General features: G+C 38.7%; 1 protein-coding gene across 3 annotated transcripts in view; it reads left to right on the top strand.

The window, feature by feature from the left end:
• Positions 1 to 23856, top strand: part of C2H1orf21 (chromosome 2 C1orf21 homolog) — a 224304-nt gene that overhangs the window by 111017 nt on the left and 89431 nt on the right. For all 3 annotated transcript variants that reach the window (XR_009537220.1, XR_009537221.1, XM_060131782.1), the window contains exon 3: positions 656 to 750. Coding sequence is in view for 1 of the 3 variants with exons in the window: in XM_060131782.1 (XP_059987765.1) it covers positions 656 to 750 (95 nt within the window). In the remaining 2 variants the exon portion in view is untranslated. The remainder of the gene's footprint in view (positions 1 to 655; positions 751 to 23856) is intronic.

Here is a 23856-nt window from a genome sequence, read left to right as displayed (position 1 = left end):
GTCCCGCCTTGAGTGATAGATATACCTACCAGTTAGAGCCATGTGATATTATGGCTCTTCATGTGTGTGACTTTACAGAGAGATTAAAGTCTGCATGAATCCTATGAAATCGTTGCAGACTGTTCCACATTTAATATGGGGATCACCAACAGGAAAATTTCAGTTCCCAATTGTTTATATCTATTTGTTGATCAGTTAAGCTCTTCAGTCTTACTTTGTTTTTCCAAAAGAAAGAAATTCAGGTGTGAACATACTGCATAACGTTGCTGCCACAGGCATTTTGAACGAATATTCTCAAGGAGAAAAATCTCCTTAAACCATTATGCGATATGCCCTAATGCGTATAAATTCCAAATAGGCTTTAGGTATGGAATAACCTCCGTTTCTGCTGCCACCATCCGCTCTCTGTGAAAGGACCAGGCAGTGCCACTTTCATTAGCTGCCTTCGTGGTGCTGAGCTTTGCCCAGTAGACAGAGGAGAGCGCCTCATAAAAAGAGGCTGGTGAAGCTTCTTCCAGATTGTTTCAAATGAACCACATAGAAAGGCCGCAGGGAAAAAGGGCTCTAACAAGTTATGCTGTTGGACTTTTCTTACTGACACTTTTCTCCCATTGTGAAAAAAGTTATAAAATGTCTTTTCTTTTTTGGCACTCAGATGAGTATAGGATCAAACCGGTGGAAGAGGTCAAATACATGAAAAATGGGGCAGAAGAGGAGCAAAAAATAGCAGCCAGGAACCAAGAAAACTTGGTAAGCATTGAATTTCTCATGTAACAATGAATTTTGGTGACAGCATTATAATAAAATCCTCACTGCATGTTTAAACTGCAGCTTACACACTGGCATGAGATTTCTTGAAAATGCCGTTGCTATTTATAGCTTGCCTGGAAGCTGTACCAGTACTCCTGTATCCTGTTTGTTTCTGAACAAGCCCTTCTTTAGTCTTCATAGAGAATGTTTCAGGGGAAATGTAGCAAAATTATTAGCATTTCAGAATGGTTAAATTTAAAGGAAAAAGCATAAAGTAGGAATGAGTTTTATGGGGGTGGGGGCATTACCTTTTTTCTTTTTCTCTGCATCCTTTAACTCGTGTCCAGATCACAGTGAATGGCTAAGTTTCATTATTCTCGTAGTGTTGTTAAGGAAGTTGCCTTTCAAAGGAAAATAAGGTACTTTGAAGGCAGGTCTTTATCAAATTTGTACTTCACATTCACGCTGTTAAGGTATTGTGGGTTTTGAGTTAACGTGAGAATTCTAATGATCTGAAACAGATAATTAGGAACCTCTTTCTCTAATACAAATCAATATACATGTTCCACCTTAATATTCCAACTCTTAAACAAACAGTAAGTTATCATATTAGCTGATTTCTTAAGAGATTACAGATTGTTAAGAATATGCATTTATTCAGTTATGTTGGAGCAGAATTGTTTTTCTCTTTTGCTTTGGGATTAATTGCTTGCTATTTTTTTCATGTTTGAGTGAATGTATTTTTAAGAAGTTTGCAATGTCATAAAATATTTTCACTTGACTTAAACTCCTTTTTCCGTTATGTGCTTTGTTTTTCTGATTTCTGCTACAGCAGAGGGAGTCAGCAGAATATTCACCAGCGCTCATGAGTATTTAAGGCTGTCATTTTTCCATGATACACTAATGAACATAACAGGCTCACTCTTTTTCCTCTGTTCTTTTCTGAACATATGATCTACAACTTGAAAAACTCAAGTATCAACAACTGAGTATTTTAGATCATTTTAAAGGAGTGAAAAATACTCTGATAAAATTTTGCTTTATAAATGGGATTTGGATTTTAAGGTATCCCTTAAGTCACAGAGGTTCATCATACCTGTGGTATATTTTAACATCAATACTTAACTCCAGAAAAGGTAGCTATGACTCAATAGTGAAGTTAATATTATCAGACTTTTTACATGAATTGTTTTTTTTGCTTTGAATAGATAAATAGAAGATCTGAGTAGTTGAAACATCAGTAGTCAGTTTTCTCCTGTATTTTATTGAACAGAGTTTGTCCTTGCTTGATATAATTTCATCTTAAGTTATGAATCTCATCTTTAGTAATAGTATTTCCATTGGAGGCTAAAGAGACTTTGGTGACCAGTCCGCTGGTGGCTCTTTCTTAGATGTAACTACTAGTGTCCATCTCTACTTCACATGCTTGTATCTCTGAAATCCTAAGGAAGGCAATGACTTTTATCTTACAGCTTGTGAGTTTTTCCTCAGTGTTGCTCTCATCGTATTTAGGGCCAGTACAGCGTTTTTCCTTCTCTCTCAGATTCACAGGCTATCAGTTCCTTGGTGCTAGTGTATTCTTTTTCAGCACTGTGGTCAGAATTGGTGCTACTGTTTCCATGCAGACTGAATGGAGATTCAAAAAGAGAGAAATTCTGGCCTATTTACTCATGGATTATCTATGTCAACCCTACACCCCTTTACTCTGCCAGCAAATCAGAGTCCAGGCCACCAAGAGGAGTTTTCAAGTATATGAAGACTTACAGGGAGAATGGGGACTAAATGGTTATTTTTGGTTCTGAAATTTCTAGACTGCGTTCCAAAATTAAATGATTTTCAGTTATTTGGAAGTATGTTACCTTTGTCACCTCCATTTGGGGGGATGCATAATCAGGTACTGACCATGCATACCATTTGAGAAAACAGCCTCCTAAATTTGAAGCTTACGTTGGAAGGTGGATGAGATAGACTTAACAATTCTTTATTTTTATGTCCATTAAAATAATCTGAGAGTCAAGATGTTCTTATGTTTCAAAGAATGATTTTAAGATGTGGCTTGAAGTACTTTTTAAAAGATGTTTTTTTTACGCAAACTGTTGAAATTAAGAGGGTTGGCAAACATAACCAAGGCATATGGCATGATGGTGACAACCATGGGTTTTTGGAGGCAGAAACTGCCTGGATTCAGATCTCAGCTCTGCCACTTACTCATTGCAGGATCAAGTTACTTCACTTCTCTAAACCTCCTGCCCATCCACTGGGGAAAAAGACAGTGCATCATGGTGCTCTTGGGAGGATTACACGAGGTGATTGTTGTAAAACTTTGAGTGCAGTGCCTGGTACGTGATAAGCACCTAATAAGAGTTAGGCATTATCACATAAAACGAAAGGAAAGAATAATGAACATTGGAGTCAGTGTTCCTTTTCTTTTTCTTTTACGGTAATTGGTGAGAGAGATTTAAGTGAATGTTTTAGGTTAATGCCAGTGTTACATCTGTTTTGAAAAATCTTGCTCTGGAACCATGAAATTACTTAAACAAGTATGTTTTGAGTACCTGTTATGCACAAGGCCCTTACCTGGGTTGAGAGACACTGTGTACTTAAAGTCACTGTCCTTAAGGAGCTTACAGTAAAGTTGAGGGAACTGTTCAGGTCAACCAGTAGCTTACTGGGTGCCTCTGTGTACAAGGCTCTGTCCCAAACTCTGCAGATAAACACAAAAATAAGGAAACCACTGACTCTTACCACAAGGCGCTTGTATTGCAGTAAACAAAGTATGTACCAAATGACTATAAATAAAGCAAGGTTAGATAAATAAAACAAGATTGATTCCAAGAAGACAACACAAAGAGCTGCCGATATCAAAGAAGGCAGATATCTTGTCTGTTGTGGCATCAGGACCTACTGGATGAAAGAGCTGGTGTTTACAATGGGCCTCAAAGGATGGAATGAGGGAGAGTGCCCCAGGCTGAAGTAACAGAGATGGAAAACCTAACACGTATTTAATAAAAAGCACATGGTCCTGTTTGATTGGGGAGCGGGAGGGGTCAGGAGAAGGCATCAGTAGGAGAGCAGCGGGAAATTAGAGGCAAAACGTAGATGGGGTCATACACAGAGCTTTGATGTCCAGCTGAGAGGTCCAAAATCAATTCAGTGGATTAATGGGAGCCTTTGAAGTTTTTAAGCTAGGGGTTGTCAGAATGAGATTACGATTCAGGAAAGTTTATGTGGAATCAGCAGGTGTACTATGGAGTAGTATGGGGAGCCTGGGTGGGAGGTCATTCATCATAGTTTTTGCAAGAGATAGTGAACCTGAACCAAGCTAGTGGCAGGGAGAATAGAAAAGGTTTAGGCAAGGTTGCCACAGAAGCAACAAGATTTGACAGCTTATTATAGGTATTAAAGGAAGACAGAGGACTCAGGAGATAATGGTAATAACAAGACTGTGACCCCTGGAAAGATGACCGGTAGTGGTGAGAATAAATAGTGACCTCAATGAAAAGGTAAAATCACTAAGAAGGCTTTGATGAAAATACAAAGTGTTCATTCATTCATTATTCATTACTCATTCTTGCCCACCCTTAAAAGATCAAATGTGGTCCACAAGAGAGGGAGTGAAGCGTCCATCACACGACAGTGTAGGAACTGCAGTAACAGAACACCTGTACTGTCAGGGCCTTAGGCTCTGTGCTTTGGGGGATGCAGAGGAGCATAATGTAAAGCTCATCACCCTAGTGGGCTCACTTTCTGGTAGCAGATAGAAGGCATGTGACCTAAATGACCCCAGCTCAAGGTACATTGCGAACGCAGAGGTTGGTTTTGAGCAAGCAAAGCTTTAGGAACTTGCGGACTATCCATGCGAAGGAGTCTAGCAAAGTCCACATCTATGAGTGTGTGGCGCTTGTTACCTGGGACGTGCTAGGTGTTCGGTATATTTTTGTTTGCTTGAATGTGGATGGAGGAATGTATGAATAAGAGAAGTTGGACCTCGAGGTCCAACTATTATTTTGTACCTGGTAGTTGCTCAATAGTATTGGGTATGTATAGTATGATACCATTTAAGGTTTTTTAATGAAACAAAACAGCAACACCCTACATGTGCTATGAGTACTCATAAATGTACAGGGATCCATAGAAAAGCCTGGATGGATGTGTCCCTAACTACTAAGAGTGGACACCTGGGGCTTCCCTCGTGTCCCTTCCAGTCACTTGGGACATCTAAATTCTATTGACCACAGTTTCTGTGGGTGGAAGAGGTTGTGCTGGTTTTCTGTGGCTGTTGATGAGTCATTTATATGTCAACCATTTATGTACTCAGTACAAACGTGCATTCATCCAATTTTTACCACTGTTGGACATCCATGTATTTCACTTTACTTCTCTCAGACTTTAATTCCTTCTTCAGGAAAGTAGTATAAAGTAGTAGCATTGGCTTTGGAGATTATATATAAATATATATCAATATGGATCCCGGGTTATTTCTAGCTTTATAATTTTCGTCAAATATCTGAAACTTCTGAACTTCAAGTTCCTCATCTGGGATCTGGGAATTATAAAATTATTGAAGTATTAGAAGAAAACATAGGAGAATATGTTTAGAATCTTAGCAAAGCAGGGGAGGCTTTCTTAAGACATAGAAAGCAAAAGCTATGAAGAAAGAAAAATAGTGGGACTTCCCTGGTGGCGCAGTGGTTAAGAGTCCACCTGCCAATGCAGGGGACATGGGTTCGAGCCCTGGTCCAGGAAGATCCCACATGCCGCAGAGCAGCTAAACCCATGGGCCAGAACTTCTGAGCCTGCGCTCTAGAGCCCACGAGCCACAACTCCTGAGCCCGTGTGCCACTACTACTGAAGCCCACGCCCTAGAGCCCGTGCTCCACAACAAGAGAAGCCACTGCAATGAGAAACACATGCATCGCAACGAAGAGTTGTCTCCACTCACCGCAACTAGAGAAAGCCCACACTCAGCAACGAAGACCCAATGCAGCTAAAAATAAATAAATAAATATATTAAAAAAAGAAAGAAAAATAGTTTATTTCATTAGATCAAAATTAAGTACTTCTGCAAGACAGAATAACTACAGAAAAGTAGTTAATAGATAGGCAACATCCTGGGAGAAAATATTTATGACATAAAAGACAAAGGATTAGTACTGGGATTTCTAAAGAACACTTGTAAATAATTAAGAAAAGGCTAATCCACTAGAAAAATAGGTAAATGAAATGAACAGATGGTTCACAGTAGAGGATATTGGGTAATAAGCATATGAAAAGATGTTCCACATCACTAGTACAGTGGCTACTCTCTTACCCAACCTGCTGCGTTAGAAGGCTCTCCCAAACCCCTCTGAAAAATGCTGACTTCAGTCTAGGGTGGGCTCACAGAATGGCTGGTGGGCTACTCTCTAGAATACCTCTGTGCTTTTGCTCTCTCAGTTAAATGGGTGTTTTCCAAGCGCCAGTGTGATGGTTTCCAAACCTGCTTATACTGAGTGAATGACATTGTAATTATGTAATTTAGTTAGGTAATATATAAACCAATGAAACACAAGTGTGGAAAGAGAGCTGGTTTTGTGAAAATTAAATTAAATGCTTTGGAAAATCTTGATGAAGCCAATTACTAAAGACTTACGGTTAAATTAAATTAAATTCTGCACTCAGATTATTTCACAAGGCTTTTACGTTCTCACTTCACTTAAGAAACCAAACCAGGGAATCTTAGATGTACATTATAAGGGTGTGGTTAATGCAGAAAGTATATGTAGAGCCCCAGTCAGTGACCCCTTACTTGAGAAGCCTTGTTCCTGTGTCAAAAGATGGGAGGGGGAATGCACATCTGTGTATTTTAAAATAAATAATATGCTTAATGTATATATACATTTTTTATGTTGCCCTACTTTAACTCACTTTATCATTTAATTACCAGTCCAGATGGTGTTGCCTAACACAACGTTTATTGTAATCAGGGAAATGCATATTAAAACATGATTCCTTAGCTTGGCAAAAATTTGAAGATTGATAATATCAGATTTTGGCATGGTAATAGGAAAATATGTATTTACATACTAGTGGTACATATCTTGGAGGACAATTTAGCAGTATCTATTGAAATTTAAACATGCACTCAGCATCACCCAGCACTTCCATATCTTGATATCCACCCAAGCAGCTGCCCTTGTGAATGAGAAAGCTTGCACAAGACTTTCACTACAGCATTGTTTCTATAAGTGAAAAATCAAAAATAACCTTCATGCTTGTCACTAGGAGAATGCTACAGCTGTAGTACACTAGACAGCAATTAAAAAGAATGAGTTAGAATTGATGAACTGTCAGGGAGAAATGCAAATTGTAGATTGGATATGTATAGTATGATACCATTTAAGGTTTTTTAATGAAACAAAACAGCAACACCCTACATGTGCTATGAGTACTCATAAATGTACAGGGATCCATAGAAAAGCCTGGATGGATGTGTCCCTAACTGCTAAGAGTGGGCACCTGGGGCTTCCCTGGTGGCGCAGTGGTTGGGAGTCCGCCTGCCGATGCAGGGGACGTGGGTTCGTGCCCCGGTCCGGGAGGATCCGGCATGCCGCAGAGCGGCTGGTCGCGTGGGCCGTGGCCGCTGGGCCTGCGCGTCTGGAGCCTGTGCTCCGCGGCGGGAGAGGCCGCAGCAGTGAGAGGCCCGCGTACCGCAAAAAAAAAAAAAAAAAAAAAAAGAGTGGACACCTGAGTTAATGGGGGACATAAGTGTGCCATGCCTCAGTTTCCTCCTCTGCAAAATGGGGATAATAATTGAACCCACTGTAGCAGGAATTTGTGAAAATTAAAAAGATATTCCTGTAAACTCTTAGCACGGTTTCTGGCATAGAAAATGCAGATGTTGGCTGTTGTCAACAGTGGAGTTAGATTGGGTGTGGTGGTTAGGGGATTTTTATCCTTATAAAAATATTTTAAAATTTTAATTTTTTAAGGAAAATATGAGTATATTATTTGTGTGATTTAAAATTTATTTTTAAAGGGGATAATAATAACAAAACTCCAGTAACTACTTGCATACCTGGGGATCTGTAATGTAAGTAGGATTGTCATTTTCTCATTATCTTAAATACCCTCAGGTTTTCACCATTCTCTGATATCTGATTAACAGCAGGCAAGCTCAAGGAGCTCAAGGAAGCTCAAGGATCATCCAGCTTCATTTTATGTAGGTTAATAGTTCTGCATATAAGTAATTTAAGGGTAAATTACTCCAGTCTTGGCACTATTCAGTCCCCTTCCCTCTCGAAAGACGAATAAAAGACATAGTTTTGAAGTGCTCCCTCTCACTACACGCTAAGACATTGTCATTTTTTCCTTGATTAACATTTGTCATTCTTAAGCTGTCCTCCCTTAGGAGTTAATGAATCATTTGATGCTGGTTTTTTGTTTTGGGGGGTTTTGGCGTTTGAGTTTAGGGTTTTGTATGTATTTCCTAGATTTACACGTATTATAATAGTTTTTGACTCACTATTTCCAGATATCTTTGTATAAATGAGAAGGCACTTTTCTGTCAAATGAGACATATCATGGTTGGGTGAGCTTTTGATTTTAGCATTATCCAGAGAGTTGAAGACTGAGTTGAAACATGCTTGTCTAACTCACCAATTCCTGAGGACAATCAAGTGACAGGATAAGAAATAGAGCATTCTAATGGGCTTTAGTGGAAAAGGAGAATGAATCAAGCTCTAGGTACACCCTCTTCCCGCCTGTTGAGTTTGTGAGAGCTCCTATACCCATCTCCGGTACGTTACATTTCCAGTAAATGTCAGGACATCCAGTTGCAGAAATGAAGACTTAGAGATTAGGAGACATCTTTGATAAGAGGAAAATTTCCAGCAACCTACCAGAGCTCTCTTTGGAGCAGTGGCATTCAGCTGGTGAAAACTGGGAAGTGGCTCTGACCCACGGAATGTGCTGTGGTTGAAGCAGTCCCCTGGAGGGGGGCTAATGTTCTCCAAAGCATTGGAGTGATTGACAGCCTGAAGCAAACCAGAGAACAGTCTGCAATTTCACTCATTACCTGTAGGTCAGTAGGAAAGCTAAGTGCTCAAGACTACAGTCACCATATCACTCTTTCTAGAATATGCCGGTGAGGAACAAGTCATGTGAATGAACATTGTAAACTTTGACTCAATAGTGTTTATTATGCTAAGATATATAATTACCGTCCAGGTGTTCTCTAATGAGGAACCCTCTTAAGGGTCAATTTAAACTCTTCTTTTTAACAGATACGACCATGTTTACTTATCCTATGACTCTGCAGAGCAACTAATATAATAGCAAACTGACTTTTTGGTTTAAAGGTTGTTCTTGGTGATCTTAGGAGTGACTGTTTATCTTTGAGTGCTCGTCTCACATGGAAGGTCAAGTAATTATTTTTGGAAACCAGATAATGCAAAAGACCATGACTTTGAATCGTCCCAGTTTCCCAAGTCATTTATACATTCCTAGCACTCTTGAGAATAAGGTAAAATAAACTGACAAGGGTAAAGCTGATATTACAGACAAAGGATCAAGCTCTACAAAGCACCTCCTTTCCCCTCCCCTCCCTCCTTCAAGGTGCAGGTTGGATTTGAGCTCAGGCTGGGGCTGGAATGAATTGTGGAGGTGGGAAGAAGTGGGATTTGGACTTGAAGGAGTTACTTCCTGGTTTGCAGACATTCTGGTTTGGTTTGGGTTGAGGGTTCCCAAACCAAGGTGAAGATAGGGGGTGAAGATGCTCCTGAGAGCATCTGTTTTAGACAAGAGAAACCTCTTCCTAGAGCAGCTTCATAAACATCACTTTAGCCCAAGACTCATCCCCAAGATTCCCTGCTTCTAACTCAGTGGTCTCATTCTCATTTCCTGTTCTCGCATGCATAGGACATGGGCACCAGCCTCGGGTTCTTCCAGATAATTAGAGAAACAGCATCAGGATCTCAGACACGAGCTACCTGACCAGAACCGTTTAGTTTCTGGGGAGAAAAACAGCGCATGTGAGCTTTAGTTCTGGCAGCATCTTTCTCTTTTGTTGCAGCACAGATGGAACAGGAGGGAAGAATTCTGTCTCTTCACTGATCTTGGAAAACATTCTTCATCCAACTAGTATTTTTGTGTTACTTGAGCCAGGCACATTCAAGGTCTTACAGTTTCTCCTGGCACTGTGGTAGTTTATTTTAGAGTAGAACAGGAGTAGAGTTTAATTCACTAAGAAGGAGGGATTTGTTGAATCAACCCTCTAAATTTTAAGTGTTCAACAGAAGCAGAGTTCCTAATTCAGGAACAGAATGTTATGAGAATAAAAGAATACCCACAAAGTGCTTTGTAAACATAAAGTCCAACACGAATTATAGTGGTTATTGTTGTCACTAGTTAAAAGGCCACTTAGATTCGTTTCTGAGATTAGTTGCTATTTCATGGTGGAAACAAAGTTAAGGAACAGCATTCTTCTGGTTCTAAGTAAGAGTTAATACCTAGTCCCCTCGAAGAAAGACTTATATATCATCATAGCACACTTCATTCTCTCTCGGAGAAAGGGCAATATTAAAGTGTACACAGGTTCCCCCCGCTATCCGAAAGTAGTGTTACTAGGAAGGTTCCTGTAACCTGGAATGGTGCAAAGTGAAGAAGCAATTACCTTCGGACACGTCTTGCTAACGGATGCACAAAATAAATTGAGGTAAAGCACAGACACAGTTCACAGGTACAGCAGCTTCATGCTGAGATGCTGAGTGTAGTTTCTGGGGAAGGAGCCGTGGTAGTGCCACTCTCACTGCTGGGGGAATGCACTGCCTTTATAATGGCTCCTGCAGAACAAACACTGAATGCTATTTTCGCTTTTTGCCTTCTTTCCTAAAAGCAAAAATCCTCTTCACATTTCTTTCGGTTAGCGAAAACAGGTACTAATTCTTTTGTAAAAGCAAAGTGGTGTAAAGCGAACTTTGAAAAAGCAGGGGATACCTGTACCCAACAGATACAGAAATCAATGAATCGAAGGTGGTTTTTGGAGCAACTACTATAATCATCCCAAAAGCTAGGCATAGCAGAACATGACTGAAACCCTATTTCAAATAGCTTTTTCTCTTTTCCATGCTAATACACTGACACGACCTTATGCAGGTGAACACGGTGTTAGGGTCCTGGTACAGCGTCTCTCTTTTTTCCCATAACTATTTTTTAAGTTGACGTATAGTTAATTTGCAATGTTGTGTTAGTTTCAGGTATACAGCAAAGTGATTGAGTTATATATGCATGTATATATATTTTTTCAGATTCTTTTCCATTATAAGTTATTATAAGATATTGAATATAGTTCCCTGTGCTATACAGTAGGTCTTTGTTGTTTATTTTATAAATAGTAGTTTGTATATGTTAATCCCAAACTCCTGATTTGTCTCTCTCCTCCCCTTTCCCCTTTGGTAACCATAAGTTTGTCTTTCATGTCTGTAAATCTATTTCTGTTTTATAAAATAAGTTCATTTGTGGAATTTAGATTCCACATATAAGTGATATCATATGATATTTGTTTTTTTCTGACTACTTCACTTAATATGGTAATCTCTAGGTCCATCCACGTTGCTGCAAATGGCATTGTTTCATTCTTTTCTATGGCTGAGTAATATTCCATTGTGTGTGTGGGGGGGGGTATACACACCACATCTTCTTTCTATCCATTCATCTGTTGAGGGACATTTAGGTTGCTTCCATGTCTTGGCTATTGTAAGCTGTGCTGCTATGAGCATTGGGGTACATGTATCTTTTTGAATTATAGTTTTCTCCGGATGCATGCCCAGGAGTGGATTGCAGGATCATGTGATAACTCTATTTTTAGTTTTTTTTACAGTATATCTCTTGAATAAATTCCTATTTCAGTGTACTCAGTTCTCACTGTCAGCTAAGTATTGTCTGGGTGCTGACGGGAAAAAAAGGATTAACGAGGCACCAGTGTAACTCAGGAAACTCAAGGGGCGACAGATACGTACACAGGATGTCTCCAGTAAAGGGTCTAATGCAGTCTTTTGGGAGAATGGGAATGGAATGGTGGACCCTGATTGGGAGATCTGAGGAGATTCACAGAGAGCTAGCACTGCAGCAGGGCCTTGAACGAAAGCAGTTTGCATTGGCAAATGAGGAGGGGAAAGGGATTTCAAGCAGAAGGGGTAGTGGAAGCCAAGCACAGAGACGTGACATGAATAGTGAGTGGATGGGGAGGCTGATGGAGCACATTGTGAAGTGTTCATTGGGTAGTTAGTGTGTTTTAGCTGTTTTTTTCCAAACGAGCACATTAATTTCTGGTATACAGATAGCCACATTCTTTAGCCAGTTTACAGCTACAGAATAAATAGAACAGATCTCTGCTCATCTAATTTAAAGGTTGAGGGTGTTGATAATGACTTCCCTTTTCCCAGCATTGTTGCAAAATGTGATTGCTTTTAAATATGCCTTCCTTGGATGCAAAGTGTTTTCTAAAATTTGCTGAACATAGTAACCCTTGATCTCCTCTGCCCTGTAAAGCATAGCTTCTTATTTATCCTCCAGAACCTTCCCTGTTTAACTTTGGGAAGTACAGCAAACACAAACCTTATATTTAAAATTATACCTTATATTTAAATATTAAGGTATAAGGTATACCTTATATTTAAAATTTTGGCCTCTTCTCCAAGAGCCATACCATGATATTTAAATAGACAATGGAAAGAAGCCCTTTTCAAACCTTGATTCTGTTGGATCCACATGGTCATTTTAGATATTGGATTTATTCGTCTCGCTGTTTTAGCCTAGGTATTTTTTACCCAAGTGGCCCAGATACAACAGTGGAGTGGGGGAAATGAGTGACAAGTGAGAGGGCCACCTAAGGCTCACCACCGATTAGAGTATCTAGAACAATAACACAGTCATGTGCCTTTTCTGCAGGTTGTTCGTATTTCTCTCTTATCTCCCCTGTGATGCTAAAAATAAAACCAAAGCATATAAGTTTCACTCATCGATTCGCAAACTCAGTGAGGTAGCTTCACCCAAAATTAATAATTTATGCCCTGGAGGTGAGAATATCAAAAACTGTGGTAATGTTTCCAAGAGTCTGGGCTTTGAGTAGTGTCTCTTCTTATAGACTTTATTTGTGAGTAATTAACACTTAGTATTAACAGAGGTATAGTACTCAACAGCCTCATGATTTGTTTCTAAAAGGTTCTTGGTAATTTTGACAATGGATTCTATACCTGTCATTCCGAAAAGATAGAAATAAATAACCAGGCATAAAAAATTCATACATCTTCTTTGAAAGGGGGGGATGTATTGTTTAGCTTGTCAACATTATAATAGATACATGAAGATGCCATTGTAACTGCCTACTTCACATTCACAATAGATCTAATTTATTTACTCTATGATAATAGGTGCCAAAGTTCCTCCTTCTTTGAAAATTAAAACAACTGATAATGACAGATATATTGTCTAAAACTTAATGAGCTGGTTTCATTTTTTTGTTCATGTCAGAGTGTGATGTTATACTGCAGATTTTCATTTACTGACAAAACATCTGCTCATAAGTAGATTATTTGAGGGCTTGCTTGATTGGAGGCAAACCTATTTTTTTTTTTTAATACGTTATGGATTTGTACAGTTGAGGGCACTTAGACCAGAAACAAGACAGGAATCTAGTGACTAAAACTGGAAGATGAGGTTTAAAGGTTGGTCTCAGAAACAAGGCAGAAGAAAGACAAGTATCACATGATACCACTTATATGTGCAATCTAAAAACATGATACAAATGAAAACAGAAAAAGACTCACAGACATAGAAAACAAACTTATGGTTACCAAGGGGGAAAAGGGGAGGAGGGATAAATTAGGATTTGGGATTAAAATACACACACTACTATATATAAAATAGATAAACAATTCAAGGACCTGCTGTATAGCACAGGGAACTATTAATATATTTGGTATCTTATAATAACCTATAATAGAAAAGAATCTAAAAAAGAATGTGTGTGTGTGTGTATATATATATATATATATACACACACACACACACACACACATCACTGAATCACTTATCTGTATACCTGAAACTAAGAGGTTTTATAAATTTAAAAATAAATAAAAATAGAAACAGAACAGAACGTTCCTTATTAGAAGTGGAGTCCAGGCACACTGACAGGAATCTGGGTCTCCCAAATGCTGACCAGGGTTCCATTACTTCTCCTGAGTCTGAGATAACACAGAGCCTAAAACGAATGTCAGGAAACACCAGCTGTAGACAAAGAACAGAGAATCTCTTTACAGTGAAATGCTTCACAGGCCGTGTGATGCCTTAACAGTCACAGTGCGTAAGCTCGTATCAGAGAATCCCTGCTGGCCAGGAGCTGGTGGTCTAGTGAAACAAGATAAACAACACAGAGCCATTGGATTTGGTTTACTCCTGTTACTCTCTTACTTAATTGTACGTTTTAAATTAATTTTCCCCTGATTATAAATGTACTGCTTGCTTGAATTACTTAAAAACATCCTGGGAAAATACAGAAGTGAGTAAAAAATAAATAAAATTGGTCATAAATCCCATCACAGCTGTTTATGTTTTATGCCTAAATACATAGAAATATAATTTTTTTCTGAACAGAAGTGGACCTGAATTTCTTACAGAGCTATGTATGGTATTTCTTACCATATGTCCAACAGCCATACTTCTAGGATATTGAAAAACTGTGATCCCACAAATATCTTCATGTGAGTGTTGATAGTAGCTTTATTCACAATCACCAAAAAACTGGAAGCATGTAAGATGTCCTTCACTGGTGAATGAACAAACTATATACAATGGGGTATTATTTAGTGATAAAAAGAAATGAGCTACTAAGCCATGAAAAAACATAGATGAGTCTTAAGTGTACATTGCTCAGTGAAAGAATATAGTCAAAAAGGTACAATACAGGGCTTCCCTGGTGGCGCAGTGGTTGGGAGTCCGCCTGCCGATGCAGGGGACGCGGGTTCGTGCCCCGGTCCGGGAGGATCCCGCATGCCGCGGAGCGGCTGGGCCCGTGAGCCATGGCCGCTGGGCCTGCGCGTCCGGAGCCTGTGCTCCGCAACGGGAGAGGCCACAGCAGTGAGAGGCCCGCGTACCGCAAAAAAAAAAAAAAAAAAAAAAGGTACAATACATACGATATGATTCTATTTATACGACATCTGAAAAAGGCAAAACCATCCAGATGGTAAACAGATAAGTGGTTTCCAAAGGTTTGTGGGAAAAGGAGGGCTGAATAGGAGAAACACAGGGAATTTTTAGGGGAGTGAAACTATTCTGTATGAGACTGTAATGGTAGATACATGACACCATGCATTTGTTAAAATGCACTATGCATTTGTTAGAATGCATAGAACTTTACAACAAAGAGAGTGAATTTTAATGTTTGTAAATTTAAAAAAAAAATTTAAGAGGTCAGGGGATCCCAAGATGGAATGTAGACTGATGAAAGAATCTAACAGTATTACAAGTATATGAAATAACCTCACTGAAGAGGGTGACCTAAGTAACTTTGGAAATGATGGATGGAGACTGTAAAAGTAAAAGGAACTTTACATAAGCACTGTACCCTTTTTTGCAGTGGAGCTAAGAGTTAACAATTCTGAAAACACTGTAATTAATGAATTTGTGGATGCTGGATGGTGGAGGCAGGTTTCTCACTGTTGGAGTGAGAGGTGTCTAGAAGCATCCGGTGGCAGTGGTATAGAGTTGGTGATATCAGTGTGAATTAATGTTTAGCCAAATATAGATATAGATGGATACATGTAGAAATATTGATAGATATGTGTAAATACATGTGTAAACATAGACACATGTATGGGCATGCATATATTTGTATACATGTGTGTACATACATGTGTTGATACCTGTATTTGTAGTATATGTATGCACAGGTGTAGATATGCATGTACACACACACACCACTTTCTTGCTCTCTCAGCTGAGAGGACCTAGAGTCAATGACACTCCAGTAGCAACAAACATACCCAGCACCTGGATCTTGTTTCTAGTACCATTCTCCAAAAAAAGGAACCAAGACTTTTTGGACAAATGGCTGATTATAGGGCTGGAGAATATGTAAGATGATCCTAGAGTATTTTGTGGTGCTCAAATTAGGAAGTGCTAACAATATATACACACATGATGGGGTATGTCACAGGGACACAGGAGCCAACTGAAAGAGCTCCGAGCGGTCAAAGCTGAAAGAATTGAAGCAAGAAAATTAATCATACAGTATTAGATTGTGCTATAAATATGGAATAGCGCACAATGCATTTACTTTATACAAATTATAAAAATAAATACCCATGAGTCCATACTGATACACATAAATGATTGAATAAATAGAGAAGAATTGATAAATCTCCTATGCAGAATAATTCCAAATCATTTATGTATTACTCTACCCTCAAGGGGGCGGAGCGTAACTTCCCACTTCTTAAGTATGGGCTGTGCGCAGTGACTTCCTTAGAGAGAGAACATTGTGAATGTGGAGCAAGAAAGGTAACGTTAGAGTGGAGAAAACTGACAAACACTACCCCAGCCAGGTGATCAAAATTAACAGTGACAGTGTTAAGTTTATGTTGATAGCATGTACCCTTGTTATGATGTGATGAGAATGACCTCTGTGGTCTTCCTCCCCAACACCCATGACCTCAGTATAATCATGAGAAAAAAATTAGACAAATCCCAATTGAGGGACAGTCTACAAAATACCTGGCCAGTACTCCTCAAAACTTTCAGGGTCATCAAAACCAAAAAATAATCTGAGAAACTGTCACAGTCGAGAGGAGCCTAAGGAGACATGACAACTAAATGTAATGTAGTGTCCTAGATGTACTCCTGTAACAGGAAAAGGACACTAACGATGTCCTAACGATGGAAATCTGAATATCGTTTCAATGTTTGGTTCATTAATTGTGACAAATGAACCATCCTAATCTAAGATTTTACCAGTAGAGGAAACTGGATGTAAAGGTATATGGGAACTCTTTACTATTCTCACAACTTCTCTGTAAATGTTAAACCATTCTAACTTATAAAATTTAAGTATAAAATAATGGACCTGTCCTATACACACTATGAATATACTGTTTGAATATGCCATAATTTAACTAATACTTTATAAAACAATTTTTTTAATTTTATTTTTTTTTATATAGCAGGTTTTTATTAGTTATCTGTTTTATTTGTATTAGTGTATAGATGTCAATCCCAGTCTCCGAATTCATCACACCACCATCACCCCTCCCCCCACTTTCCCCCGCTGGTGTCCATATGTTTGTTCTCTGCATATATGTCTCTATTTCTGCCTTGCAAACCGTTTCATCTGTACTATTTTTCTAGATTCCAAATATATGTGTTAATATACGATATTTGTTTTTCTCTTTCTGACTTACTTCACCCTGTATGACAGTCTCTAGGTCCATCCACGTCTCTACAAATGACTCAATTTCATTCCTTTTTATGGCTGAGTAATATTTCATGTATACATGAACCACATCTTCTTTATCCATTTGTCTGTCGATGGGCATTTAGGTCACTTCCATGACCTAACTGTTGTAAATAGTGCTGCAGTGATCATGGGGGTGCATGTGTCTTTTTGAATTATGGTTTTCTCTGAGTATATGCCCAGTAGTGGGATTGCTGCATCATAGAGTAACTCTATTTTTAGTTTTTTAAGGAACCTCCATACTGTACTCTATAGTGGCTGTATCAATTTACATTCCCACCAACAGTGCAAGAGGGTTCCCTTTTCTCCACACCCTCTCCAGCGTTTATTGTTTGTAGATTTTCTGATGATGCCCATTCTAACCCGTGTGAGGTGATACCTCATTGTAGTTCTGATTTGCATTTCTCTAATAATTAGTGAGGTTGAGCAGCTTTTCATGTGCTACTTGGCCATCTGTATGTCTTTTTTGGAGAAATGTCTATTTAGGTCTTCTGCCCATTTTTTGATTAGGTTGTTTGTTTTTTTAATAATGAGCTTCACGAGCTGTTTATATATTTTGGAGATTAATCCTTTGTCCATTGATTCATTAGCAAATATTTTCTCCCATTCTGAGGGTTGTCTTTTCGTCTTGTTTATGGTTTCCTTTGCTGTGCAAAAACTTTTAAGTTTCATTAGCTCCCATTTGTCTATTTTGTTTTTTATTTCCATTACTGTAGGAGGTGATTCAAAAAAGATCTTGCTGTGATATATGTCAAAGAATGTTTTTCCTATGTTTTCCTCTAAGAGTTTTAGAGTGTCTGGTCTTACATTTAGGTCTTTAATCCAGTTTGAGTTTATTCCTGTGTATGGTGTTTAGGGAGTGTTCTAATTTCATTCTTTTACATGTAGCTGTCCAGTTTTCCCACCACCACTTATTGAAGAGACTATCTTTTCTCCATTGTATATCCTTGCCTCCTTTGTCATAGATTAGTTGACCATAGGTGCGTGGGTTTATCTCTGGGCTTTCTATCCTATTCCATTCATCTATATTTCTGTTATTGTGCCAGTACCATATTGCCTTGATTACTGCAGCTTTGTACTGTAGTCTGAAGTCTGGGAGTCTGATTCCTCCAGCTCCGTTTTTTTTCGCTCAAGATTGCTTTGGCTCTTCGGGATCTTTTTTGTCTCCATACAAATTTTACGATTTTTTGTTTTAGTTCTGTAAAAAAAAAAAATGTCATGGTAATTTGATAGGGATTGCACTGAATCTGTAGATTGCTTTGGATAGTATAGTCATTTTTACAATATTGATTCTTCCAGTCCAGGAACATGGTATAGCTTTCCATTTGGTCCTGGACTTTTGTTGGAAGATTTTGAATCAGTTTCAATTTCATTACTTGTGATTGGTCTGTTCATATTTTCTTTTTCTTCCTGGTTCAGTCCTGGAAGTTTATACCTTTCTAAAAATTTGTCCATTTCTTCCAGGTTGTCCATTTTATTGGCATAGAGTTGCTTGTAGTAGCCTCTTGTGATGCTTTGTATTTCTTCAGTGTCCGTTTTAACTTCTCCTTTTTCATTTCTTTTTGTTAAATTTTTTTTTTTTTAATTTTTTGGCTGTGTTGGGTCTTCGTTGCTGTGTGCGGGCTTTCTCTAGTTGTGGCGAGCAGGGGCTACTCTTTGCAGTGTCCATTGTAACTTCCTTTTAATTTCTAATTTTATTCATTTGAGTCCTCTCCCTCTTTTTCTTGATGAGTCTGGCTAAAGGTTTATCAATTTTGTTTATCTTCTCAAAAAACAGCTTTTAGTTTTATTGATCTTTGCTACTGTTTTCTTTGTTTCTGTTTCATTTATTTCTGTTCTGATCTTTATGATTTCTTTCCTTCTACTGACTTTGGGTTGTTTGTTCTTCTTTCTCTAGTTCCTTGAGGTGTACGGTTAGATTGTTTATTTGAGATTTTTCTTGTTTCTGAGGTAGGATTGTATCGCTATAAACTTCCCTCTTAGAACTGCTTTTGCTGCACCCCATAGGTTTTGGATCATGGTGTTTTCATTGTCATTTGTCTCCAGGTATATTTTTTATTTCATCTTGGATTTCTTCAGTGATCTCTTGGTTATTTAGTAACGTATTGTTCAGCCTCCACGTGTTTGTGTTTTTTATGTTTTTTTCCCTGTAATTTATTTATAATCTCATAGGGTTGTGATCAGAAAAGATGCTTGATACGATTTCAGTTTTCTTAAATATACTGAGGCTTGATTTGTGACCCAAGATGTGATCTATCCTGACCCAAGATGTGATCTATCCTGGAGAATGTTCCATGTGCACGTGAGAAGAAAGTGTAATCTGCTGTTTTCAGACAGAAGGTCCTATAAATATCAATTAAATCTCTCTGGTCTATTGTGTCACTTAAGGCTTGTGTTTCCTTATTACTTTACTGTCTGGATGATCTGTCCATTGGTGTAAGTGAGGTGGTAAAGTCCCCCATTATTATTGCATTACTGTTGATTTCCTCTTTTGTAGCTGTTAGCATTTGCCTTTTGTATGGAGGAGCTCCTATTTTGTGTGCATATATATTTATAATTGTTATATGTTCTTCTTGGATTGATTCCTTGATCATTATTTAGTGTCCTTCCTTGTCTCTTGTAACATTCTTTATTTTAAAGTCTATTTTATCTGATATGAGTATATAGCTACTCCAGCTTTCTTTTGATTTCCATTTGCATGGCATATCTTTTTCCATCCCCTCACTTTCAATCTGTGTGTATGCCTAGGTCTGAAGTGGGTTGCTTATAGGCAGCATATATATGAGTCTTGTTTTTGTGTCCATTCAGCAAGCCTGTGTCTTTTGGTTGGAGCCTTTAATCCATTCACATTTAAGGTAATTATCGATATGTATGTTCCTATTACCATTTTCTTAATTGTTTTAGGATTGTTTTTGTGGTCTTTTTCTTCTCTTGTGTTTCCTGCCTAAAGAAGTCCCTTTAGCATTTGTTGTAAAGCTGGTTTGGTGGTGCTGAATTCTCTTAACTTTTGCTTGTCTGTAAGGCTTTTGATTTCTTCATCGAATCTGAATGAGATCCTTGCCAGGTAGAGTAGTCTTGGTTGTAGCTTCTTCCCTTTTGTCACTTTAAATATATTCTGCCACTGCCTCCTGGCTTGTGGAGTTTCTGCTGAGAAATCAGCTGTTAACCTTATGGGGGTACCCTTGTATGTTATTTGTCGTTTTTCCCTTTTTACTTTTAATAATTTTTCTTTGTCTTTAATTTTTGCCAGTTTGATTACTATGTGTCTTGGCATGTTTCTCCTTGGGTTTATTCTGCCTGGGACTTTCTGCACTTCCTGGACTTGGGTGGCTATTTCCTTTCCCATGTTAGGGAAGTTTTCAACTATAATTGCTTCAAATATTTTCTGGGGTCCTTTCTCTCTCTTCTGCTTCTGGGACCTCTATAATGTGAATGTTTGTGCATTTGTATTATGTTTAATGTTGTCCCAGAGGTCTCTTAGGCTGTCTTCATTTGTTTTCATTCTTTTTTTTTTATTCTGTTCTGTGGCAGTGAATTCCACCATTCTGTCTTCCAGGTCACTTATCTGTTCTTCTGCCTCAGTTATTCTGCTATTGATTCCTTCTAGTGTATTTTTCATTTCAGTTATTGTATTGTTCATCTCTGTTTGTTTGTTCTTTAATTCTTCTAGGTCTTTGTTAAACACTTCTTGCATCTTCTTGATCTTTGACTGCATTCTTTTTCTGAGGTCCTGGGTCATCTTCACTATCATTATTCTGAATTCTTTTTCTGGAAGGTTGCCTAGCTCCACTTTGTTTAGTTGTTTTTCTGGGGTTGTATCTTGTTCCTTCATCATGTACATAGTCCTCTGCCTTTTCATTTTGTCTATCTTTCTGTGAATGTGGTTTTCGCTCCACAGGCTGCAGGATTGTAATTCTTCTTGTTTCTGCTGTCTGCCCTCTGGTGGATGAGGCTATCTAAGAGGCTTGTGCAAACTTCTTGATGGGAGGGACTGGTGGTGGATAGAGCTGGGTGTTGCTCTGTTGGGCAGAGCTCAGTGAAACTTTAATCTGCTTGTCTGCTGATGGTTGGGGCTGAGTTCCCTCTTTGGTGGTTGTTTGACCTGAGGCGACCCAGCTCTATAGACTGTTTGGTGGGGCTAATGCGGACTCCAGGAGGCCTCATACCAAGGAGTACTTCCCAGAACTTCTGCTGCCAGGGTCCTTGTCCCCGCAGTGAGAGACAGTCACCCCCCGCCTCTGCAGGAGACCCTGCAACACTAGCAGGTAGGTCTGGTTCAGTCTCCTCTGGGGTCACTGCTCCTTCCGCCTGGGTCCTGATGCACCCACTACTTTGTGTGTGCCCTCCAAGAGTGGAGTCTCTGTTTCCCCCAGTCCTGTCGAAGTCCTGAAATCGAATCCCACTAGCCTTCATAGTCTCATTCTCTGGAAATCCTCCTCCCAGTGCCGGACCCCCAAGTTGCAAAGCCTGATGTGGGGCTCAGAACCTTCAGTGGGTGGACTTCTGTGGTATAAGTATTCTCTAGTTTGTGAGTCACCCACCCAGCGGTTATGGGATTTGATTTTATTGTGATTGCTCCCCTTCTACTGTCTCATTGCGGCTTCTGCTTTGTCTTTGGATGTAGGGTATCTTTTTTTGGTGAGTTCCAGTGTCTTCCTGTCGATGATTGTTCAGCACTTACTTGTGATTCCAGTGCTCTCGTCTGAACAATTTTTCATAATACTTTGTATCTCCAGTCATTCCCTTAGCATAAATCCCTATGTGTAAGATGACTGAGACAAAGAGATTTTTTTATATATGTATTCCAAATTACCCTCTCTCCAAAAACAATCTTTTACCAACTTATCTTCCCATCACCAAAGTATGAGTGTCCATTTTTCTTGACCCTTTACCACGTGGGGAACTTTATAACTTTTAGTTGTTGCTACCCTGTATCTTTTTGTTTTGATTTGCTTTTTTTTGGTTACTAACGAGTTGACACTTTTAAAAATGTGTTTATAACTTAGAATGCAAGGTCCACAAGGATGAGATCCTATTTGTTTTATTCAGGACCTAATATTAATACTAATAATACTAATAAACATTTAATGAATAAATCATATTTCTTATGTTTCATTTTTGCTGGAATTGAACGTTTTCCTTTCATTGGACCCTAGGGGTAAAAAGGCAGGAGAAAAGAATTTGTTAATTTTATTCTTACACGTGAATATGAAACTATAAAACTGGATATCTTCATGAGGAATTCCTAAGTAATGGCCTCCTTGGATCTTATTCAGTTAAGTTGGCCCATCCTTTATTATTCTGCGTTTGAGTTTTACCCAAGATCCTGGCTATTGCAATAAGAACATTGCATAAGATGGGAACAATCGTGACCTTTGGGGAATCATGACATTAGGTGAAATTAATCCCAGATTAAAATCTTCTTCTAGAATCAGTCATCCACCCATCCATCTGTACCTCTTTCCAGTCAATTGGGATAAAGAACTGGGACAGCAGTATTTTTTAAACAGGTTCGAAATATTCATCAGTTATTCCAGTAGTGCTGAATTAAACATATAAATATGGTTAGGCAGCATCGCTTCCCTGACTGCTGAGAGATTTAGGTCATTCAATAGGTTTCATACTCCTGAAGAAGAGTGCCCTTACCCAGTGTTGCACACTGAGAGAATCAAAACTTAATGTGGGGCTTCCCTGGTGGCGCAGTGGTTGAGGGTCCGCCTGCCGATGCAGGGGATGCGGGTTCGTGTCCCGGTCCGGGAGGATCCCACGTGCCGCGGAGCGGCTGGGCCCGTGAGCCATGGCCGCTGAGCCTGCGCTCCGCAATGGGAGAGGCCGTGGCAGTGAGAGGCCCGTGTACCGCAAAAAAAAACAAAAACAAACAAACAAAAACTTATGTGATTCCCGCTAACTGAACTGAGATGAACTCTTTGAACTGGATATTATTGGTCTTACTCACTTAGTGATAGAAAATATGCTCAAAAGTTACTTCTTAAGGTATCTCTCAGTTTGGGGAGTACATTGACATTACCTGCTAACAATAACAGTATTTTCTGAGTTGGAGCAATGGTGAATTTTTTTACTCCTTAAATAGTTCTGCATCTACGTTTCTGTAGTACAGTGATATTTTACTTTGTTTTAAGGCAAAGATACATGTACCTGCAGAGATGAATGGAAAAAAATAGCTTTTATTTTAAACTTAACATTAGCTATTAACACCTCCTTTGTTTTATTTTTGTATAAATTTTGGTTATTATAATAATTATTTTCATACCATTGGTTTCCATGGAAAATTAACTTCCAGTGTAACATCTTAATTTGTCATCAAATTTTCATAAAATATATGCAGTGTACTCTTCAGTGTGGTTGGATCATAATTTTATTCCTTTGTTTCATGACATCTTTCTTTTCCATCATTTGATTTTGTGGGTTTTTTTTAAACCAAGAAATCATATCAGCATTAAGAAAGATTGGCTTATGGTTCTGATTGTGTAAGCAGAAGCCATATCAGTGTTGTGACATACACAGGAATTTTGTGATCAGATCATGAAATGCATCTGAAGAATCCACAAGAGAAGTTTGCTTGTGTCAACTGACCAAAAAAACAAAAAAAGTTATGG

The sequence above is a fragment of the Lagenorhynchus albirostris genome, chromosome 2 (assembly GCF_949774975.1).
Source record: "Lagenorhynchus albirostris chromosome 2, mLagAlb1.1, whole genome shotgun sequence".
NCBI classification, from domain to species: domain Eukaryota; kingdom Metazoa; phylum Chordata; class Mammalia; order Artiodactyla; family Delphinidae; genus Lagenorhynchus; species Lagenorhynchus albirostris.
The sequence above is the reverse complement of the archived record's forward strand: the minus strand, read 5'-3'. Positions and strand labels throughout refer to the sequence as shown.